An 8,430-nucleotide genomic window follows, 5' to 3' on the forward strand; every position below is an offset into this window, starting at 1 on the left:
GAGGGGACCAGGCCGAGCAGGCATACTCAATTGTGGAACGCCCAATGGCTTTGTATGCCTGTAGGAGTGTTTCTTTATCCTGGCTAAATGTGGTGCCGCTGAGAGCGTTAAGAATATTGTTTCTTTTGGTGGCCTTGGCCGCTGCCATTTTGTTTTGTTGTGAGAACGACAGCATTGTGTCCAAGGTTAGTCCTAACATTTTCGGGTTGTGTTCCAGCGGTAAAAGCTGGTTGTTTTTCTGTTTATGTATTTTATTATAGTTTAGGCACTGATACAAGTACATGTTTAATTTTTTGTGCTTGTGAATAGTATAAATGTTAAATATTAGAATAAGTGTATTGCGTGAGTGTGTGTGGGTGCGTTTGCCTGCATGTTTGCGTGAGGGTTATGTGTGCATGTGCATGAGTGTGTGTGTGTTTGTTTACGTGTAAGTGTGAATGTGTCTATGTGTGTGTGTGTGTATGTATTGATATATGTGTGTGAAAGAATGTGCATATATGTATATAAATATTGTATTCTATGAGTGTTAACCAGGGTACAGCGAGCGGGGTTGCAAAAATGTATGTGTAATGCATGTTCATGCACTCGGCTGTGCCCTGAGACTTATGGCCACGTTCCTTAGGCGTACTTTAATTTAAATTGAAGGATGAAAACAAATTAGTAAATTAATCGTTGGCCTAATTGTCTGCTAAACATAACCATTATTGCAGTGTTTTTATTTCCAAATTGTTAAATCTTATGAAATGTTAACATCGGTTAAACGGACCAGCCGTTTAATAAGACCATTTTGGTAAAGCCTGTTGAGGTACGATAGACCGGCTTGCAATATATTTCTAGGTGTATAAACAAGCGTTTAAGCAGGTTACAAAGAAAGGAAAATCGAGCAATTGAATCAGAAAAAGATGCTGATGTCTGTGACAAACTGATAATCGATGAATCAATTATTAATAAATTAATTTATGAAGAAACGAGTTAACAAAACAATAACATGAGTAAATGAGTAAATAAAATATAATAAATGACAAAAACTTATTAACCAGCACTCGATCGGTTATCAATTAGAATGAAACTTACGTAGATTCATATCAACGAAATGAAATTCATTTTATGAATAAAAGTTGTTCAAATACTAATCAAAAAATTAAAATACTAATTAATTTATAATCAAATTATTGGAATTTTTTATAAATTAAAATTTTGAAAACAGTCGAAAATTATTGTTAAGTGCATGTTCATATTTAAAGCATTTTCTTCAATTCCTCAACTCCTGGGAAGTACCAATAATTGCCTGATAAAGCTTTTGATATTCTCATAATGTCATCAGCACATCCGCTATCTGATCCACTGCTTGATTTCCCCACCATGTTGTCCAATTGATATTCAAAATTGCGAGTGTCGTTAGCGTAGGCAATAAAAAAAAGTCCCGACTCTTCCGATACAGTGCCGTATGGTTGGGACTGTCGAACTATTTTAAACGGGGCAAGCGCACCTGGCTCAGTACCTGAAATTTGCATTTATTACTCTAAAAATTTAAATATCATTTAAAAACATATTGGTCAAACACATAAATTTTTGGTTTTTGTTTCTATTGCGGTCAAATAAACAATACAAAACTTAATAAAAACGAACTAAATTAATCTTAAAAAATTTCACACAGCAACTGTTTGGGCGATCGAAGCAATTAAGCGATTGGAGAAAGACTGTCAGCAAGAAAAATGATTTCATACCAAGTGAATGAATTTTGAAGTGGCGTTGAAATTAATGTCTTAAAATGCAAATACTTTATGCGAAGTAAATGAACTAATTCAATTCAATTCAATGATAAGTTTATTCAGCAAAGCTAGGAGACCCAAAGAAATGACTTATTGGGCCACCCAAAATTAAACAAAAAATTATAATTATTATTAATTAATTATTAATTATTATTAAAATTATTTATTAACTAACTGTTGACCATCCTTGCGACATGGGAACATCTTGGCAGAGGTGACAGTTCCAGGCTGTCATTTTTCGTACGACCCACAAACTTTTCCAGCGTTTCATCACTTTGTGAATGAATGAATTTCATATTGTGTAACCATTTCTGCGTAATCTAAATTAAAAAAACAATAAACCAAAATAAATAAATTTTTTTTTTTTTTGTAACAAAAATTAGTAAACCAATAAAGGAAAAATTGTTTCATGAAATTTTTTTTTAATTTTTCAATACAGTTATATTTCAACTAAAAAGTAATTTTTTTATAAGTTATATATTCACGAAATATTTGCTGGAGTGAAAATAAAAACATACTGTGAAACTTCCGCCTGTAGAACGCTCAACTGCCACTTGTTTTCTTTCTTCCAGCTCGCTTGGATTTTCTGTGCCTGTTTGAAAGAAACTTCATATTGTAGTCTGTGTACAAATATACTAAAATATCTGTTCAAAGACAATAAAATTTAATAATGATTTTTCAAACATTTGAAATGTTTTTAGATACATCTTAAATTTGTAACAATGGAAAGTTTCTCATATTCTCCTCCATTTGCATGGTCTGACTAGCTCTTTTCATCACAACACGGAATCGCTTTTTTTGCAAGGCGATCATGACCAGAGATGTTCAAAAATATTCAGGAATAAGACGATGAAGGATTTATTGATGTTTTGCTTGCGATGATGAATTTAAAATCAGCATTTGTTAGTTCAGCTACAAAATAATACTCCTAATTATAATTATATAATAAGAGAAACATCTCCCAACCATCTGGACACCTTAAATTCCAAACTGTTGCGCTTAAAGTTTTATTTGGCCTTCTTAGACCAAAATTTAGTTCTAAAACTCCAAATGATTCACGTAATTAGAAAAGAGTGAATGAGTTTCAGTGCGTATATCCAAATGTAAACATTGCTCTTCGAATGTACACTAGCTGCACTCCTTCTACAACCTGTTTCGCCGAGGGGTCTTTTTATTGTTTGAGGGACGTTAAAAATTATTTGCATTCAAAAATTTCGAAAAAAAACATCCTTGCTATCCTTGCGTTGAAAAAACAATTTTGAGAGGATTCAACCTTAATTTCGTTGTTGATGTGTTTGCACGCTGAAAAAACATGCAATGTTTCGAAGTAACTTTTTGATAGACTACTAATATTACATAAATATTATTAAAGAATGTATCTAATAAAAATGTTTAAAAAATATCGTTTTTATTTGATTAAGTTTTCTAAATTTTAAAATTGGGCGGCAAATTACTCCGCCACTGGCAATCATAGTTTTTCAGTCATCATTTCAAAGTGGTTGATACATGACATTTTATAGTTTTTTTATTACAATCATAAAGCCTTTAAATTTTCAAAAATATTCCTGTTTGAATTTGATAATATATGATAATAATTAATATATATCTTTACTATAATCATTTTCTTTTTGACTTTGTTTTTAAGTTTCCTCACATTTATTTTTCGTTGATTTGTTAAATTGTGGAAATTAAATTCGTGAGTCAAACATTGATTCATTCATTAATTGATTGAGCGATTAATTTATTGATTCATTCATCATTGATTGATTAGTTGGTTGGTTGATTGATTCATTGATTCATTCATTCATTCATCCATCCATCATTCATTCATTCATTCATTCATTCATTCATTCATTCATTCATTCATTGGTAAATTGCTTATTTGAATATTGTTTGTAGTATTAGTTTTGCTATTATTTTATTCAAATGTTTATTGATTTTTGCTTCGTACGATTTGTGAGAAAATAAACATTTCAAAATTTAACAGTTTTATGTCCCAATATTTAAAAATAACCAATGCACATTAGCATTTGTTGGCATTCAATAAGTAAAAAAATATTTTCTCACTGGTTCAAGTCAGCAATCATTACTCAACTATAGGAACAAAATGGTTTACCAAACGATAAAAGTGCGATTTCCAACCTCCAATTTTGCAAAGATTTATTTAAACTGTGAAATCGTGTAGTGTAATTAGCTCTTCTAGATTTGAGCTTGGCTTGATACGATTGATTACGAAGTACTGTTAAAGGTTAGCAGCTACGTATGGTATTGGTGATGAAATTCTGAATGCAGGTCGTTTGACAGATTGAGGTTAGACGAGATGGTGGTGGTAAGTGTAAATAATTAAAACTAATCAAAAAATAAATTCCACCTGACATTTACATAGATCCACGGTTATCGTGTAGACTGTCTAAAGTGAATTATTGAATTCTACGATTAAAAGGGTTCAGCTTATACAAAATAATGCAGTAACATTGGTCGGATAGAAAGTCGATATCACAAAATCATTGATTGATAATAGTAATAATTAATAAATAATAATGATAATAATAGTGGCAATAATAATAATGAATAATAATAATAAGAAGAAAAATATAACATTAAAACGTCAACGTAATGACTTTGTTTCGCTCCAAGTTTGTTATTGGGCATAACAATTTTTTATGATATTTTCAAACAACTTCTTTTGTCTACTAATCACTTATTAAATTAAAATATTTGGAAAATATAGACTGAGTGTTATTTTTAACCGCTAATTTAAGATAACTAAAAATTAGCTGTATCAATTATTGAACTGACCATCTATGAATCCCGACAAATCTCTTCCATTTTTGTAGACCCAGCCGTAGACATCTTCAAAGGAATCCATACTGTTATTAGGAAGTTGACTCTTGATTCGTTCCGTCAGTTCAAACAGCTTTGATTTGCTGTTGCTTTTAGCATGGATGAAAACATCGCCACCTACAAAAATTATATTCACAATTTTCATAAATTTGTTTTGCAACGTCGATGATTTACATTCGAAAATATGAGGTTGAAATCAAAAAATTTAATTTAAGAAACAACACATTTCAATTTCATTTTAATTTTCATATTTAATTTTTTATTTTATTTATATTTTTATATTTGATTTATATATTCTAATTTAATTAGTATTTTAATTTTTATTATAACATCGGTAATTCACATTTTAAAATATATTAAAATTTTAGAAGCAGTACATTTTCAAGGTAATAATGTTTTTTCTTCATTTTTTCACATATTAATACAACGGACCAGTTACAAAAAGAGAAAAATACCCCAACAAATTCTGATATCGAGAGTTGAACAGTGACAACGGTTTTATTATAGTTTTATGAATGTCAAAAATACATTTAATTTTATCTGGTTACAAAAAGTATGAATGACTTTAGAATGTATTAGAAGAAGTAAGTATTAAGTATAATAAGTAATAACCAGTTAAAGTGTTAAAGGGACATCAAATCAAAACTGACAGTGAGAATCAATTCAAAAATTGAAAACTTCTGAAGCCTACAATGTGATCATTATCACCATCATTGTTCACAGCATTATTACGATGAAAAAGCGTTAGAAAAATGGAAAAACGGGCTGTATACATTTTATGTTAAAAAAGGTAAACTTCAACATTGGTCTGTTAATTGTTCTGTATTATTGTTCTGAAATAGTTGCTGTGGTAACCGAGATTTGCTTATTCTATGATATATACATTAACAAAAAGTAATTGTGAAATATTTTAGGTCTACTGATTAACAATTTGTACACTTGGGCTGGTTTATGACCAGCAATAAATAACCAGCAACTGCTAAAAGAAGAATTGCATATATTTGAGTCATTATTGGTTCAAAATTTGAAGAAAAATAAAAGGTCTATAAAACAAATTTAGATACTATAAATATGCTTATTCGCGCAAATGGGCTTTGAAATTTCATGCTACGAAAAATATAATAGTGAAAGTTTGGTGGTTCTGATGCAATAATTTTAGCACAAATTTAGTTCAAGCTAAACAGTTTTCAAAGGAAAAAAGCGAAAAGAGCTCACAATCAACGCCCATCAACTGACTCGCCACTAGATAATATCTACTCAGACTCTTACCTAAATTTTAATACTACCAACGCTGCATTTTAATGACTGTTTTTTTAATATTTTTTGACTAAAAGGATAACTTTACCAAGCAACTTTTAATTGGATGTCTATCTTAAATGTTTACTATTGTTATTAATAGTGTTATAATACTCGCTGTCGTAACCGATTTACGATGCGACGGGTTCAAATCCTCGATTGAATAAAATATTCCAAACAGTTATTAAACTTTATTTACAGAAGAAATCAACTATTATTAGTTATTAAACTTTATTTACAGAAGAAATCAACTAATCGTTTATTTCCAGTAAATTCAAACTAACGCAACAATTAACTTTTAAATCGTTCAAAATCTATCGCTATGACAACGTCAACAAACAAATCAAATATCGCTTTAAATAATTCACCGAATCGCTATTCACAAAATCACGAATTTCACTAATCACCAATATCACTAATCACCAATATCACTAATCACGAATCTCTTGCGACGTGCGCTTATATACTCTTCGCAAGCGTCGTTTTTATATTCTTCCAGATGGTCCGATTCCAGTATACTCTAGAACGTTCCAGTCACTAGAACATTCTAGAATACGCTAGAATCTAGTGCGTTCGGTAGCACGGTTATAACAATATTAATCAATATTAATAACTATAATTTCAATAACTATTGCAATAATAACTACTATTGCATTTAATTTTTAGTTTACAAATTCGCGTCATATCTAAATCTCAAGTTAGTTAAAAGAATAACTTGCTTAATTGGACCCCTTCAACAAAGTCCCGATATATACGGATTTCTTTAGAATTAATATTTAAATTAAATTTTTGTCAGTTATTACAAAATATTACACGTATAAACGGCAAATTATAAAACAATTATCCAGCATGTAACGTTTAAAACTGCCGTTCTACCCCATTAACTTTATGCTAATCAATTTAAAGAATTAAAAAACCAAAACTGCCAACAAACCACAAAAAACAAAAAAATATGAATGAACCAATATTATATTACTGAAACATTTCGTCAAACATTAGCATGTATAATATAGCTCATGGAAAGATTTTAAATCATATAAAATGATAATAATAAAACTAGTAATAACACTTTACTGAAACTCCAAATCCATTACACAAATGCTAAAACTGCTCTTTGAATTCTAAAAAAAATGTTACCCTAAACCTATTAGCCTACTCATTTTCTTTTATTCTTATTCGAATGATGATTTCAAACAATTTTTTATCTTTTTAGAGAACTGACAATATTTACGACTCATCATGCCAAATGTTAGACCACAAAATCTCTTCATTCAAATATATTTCTCACACTAATAGTTGTCTGTTCACATTTTGTAAAAAATCATCAACCTATAATTAACGTAAACAACTTGTTCAATAAAAATATATCTAATAGAACAAAAATCAGAACAATAACGACAGTAAAATAGATAAAATAGCTCAGCGATAACAATTTTGATTATTACCCGATATCAGATAATCTAATCCTTCAACTTTACTTAATATCAAAACACTGATTATGAAGGTTTAGCCAAACTAGCTCTAACATATTTGATTTTCTTGAACAAATGATATTTAAATTAAAGTAACACTAACCACGCAATGTAATGTAAAAGGTCAAATTCGTATTATAATACATATTTAAAAAACAATCAAATCGCTGAAACATATTGTTGAAAGTTCAAATCAAACTAAAATTAACATTGTCCTACTTTCTAACACTAACTTTGTTGGAACAATGGAGAAAGTGAACTAGTTTTATATCATTGATATGATTTTTTTAAAAATAAACATTTAATTTCAAAAAAATTTTGTGAGCCTGATGTTTATTATTCACAAAAGACAAGCCATAAAGCCACCATGTTTTGTATAATATTATCGTTTATGTTTTAATTTTTATATCCTTAAAATTTGTAGAATAAAAAATACTGACCGGTTGCTGGAAGAACCCCGAGAACTCCTCTTCTCGTGACTAATGGAAAATCGCGAGGTGTTGCTGTTGGTATCTTTAGTCAAATTGTGCATATTTAGAGTTTAATATCAAAATTTCAAACGATAAAATAAACCTTTTTATAAAAATTGTTTCCAAAACCAATACCCGCTACAATTTTGTTATTTTCATTAACATCCGCAGGAGGTGAAACATAATCAACATGACTTTGTAAATTAGCAACTACCCTGGCTACCGCAGTTGCGTTTGCATTTGGGTCAATATAAATCCACAAATATAGAGCATGCTCTCTGGTAGATGTGATTATCTAGAAAACATATTATCAATATAAAACTAAAATTAAAAATTAAAGACATTGAATCTAACAGATGGCTGAAATTCTTTAAAAACTTGCTCAGTGATCACTAATTCATTATTAGTATCACCATTGATCACGCAACTGGCCGCAAAAAACAAAAGAAAATTTTTTATCATGGCTGGAATATCTGATCCGAATTTTGAATCAACAAAATTTTAGAGATCAAAAACTATTTAATATGATTGTGTAACAAAACTATGTATGTGCATATTTAAAAACATCCTAATGTA

The 8,430-nt window shown here is 29.6% G+C and overlaps 1 protein-coding gene across 1 annotated transcript; it reads right to left on the minus strand.

Annotated features, from left to right (window-relative positions):
- Positions 1-1,238: 1,238 nt before the first annotated feature.
- On the minus strand, positions 1,239-8,149 carry HELRODRAFT_67330 (hypothetical protein; the record flags this gene model as incomplete). The annotated part of the gene is made up of 6 exons (XM_009024312.1): positions 1,239-1,501; positions 1,948-2,092; positions 2,291-2,364; positions 4,572-4,733; positions 7,825-7,897; positions 7,946-8,149. Coding segments are annotated over 6 exons (921 nt in total), but the record flags the coding sequence as incomplete, so codon positions are not given.
- Positions 8,150-8,430: the final 281 nt, after the last annotated feature.

This window comes from Helobdella robusta (genome assembly GCF_000326865.2).
Source record: "Helobdella robusta unplaced genomic scaffold HELROscaffold_4, whole genome shotgun sequence".
NCBI lineage: Eukaryota > Metazoa > Annelida > Clitellata > Rhynchobdellida > Glossiphoniidae > Helobdella > Helobdella robusta.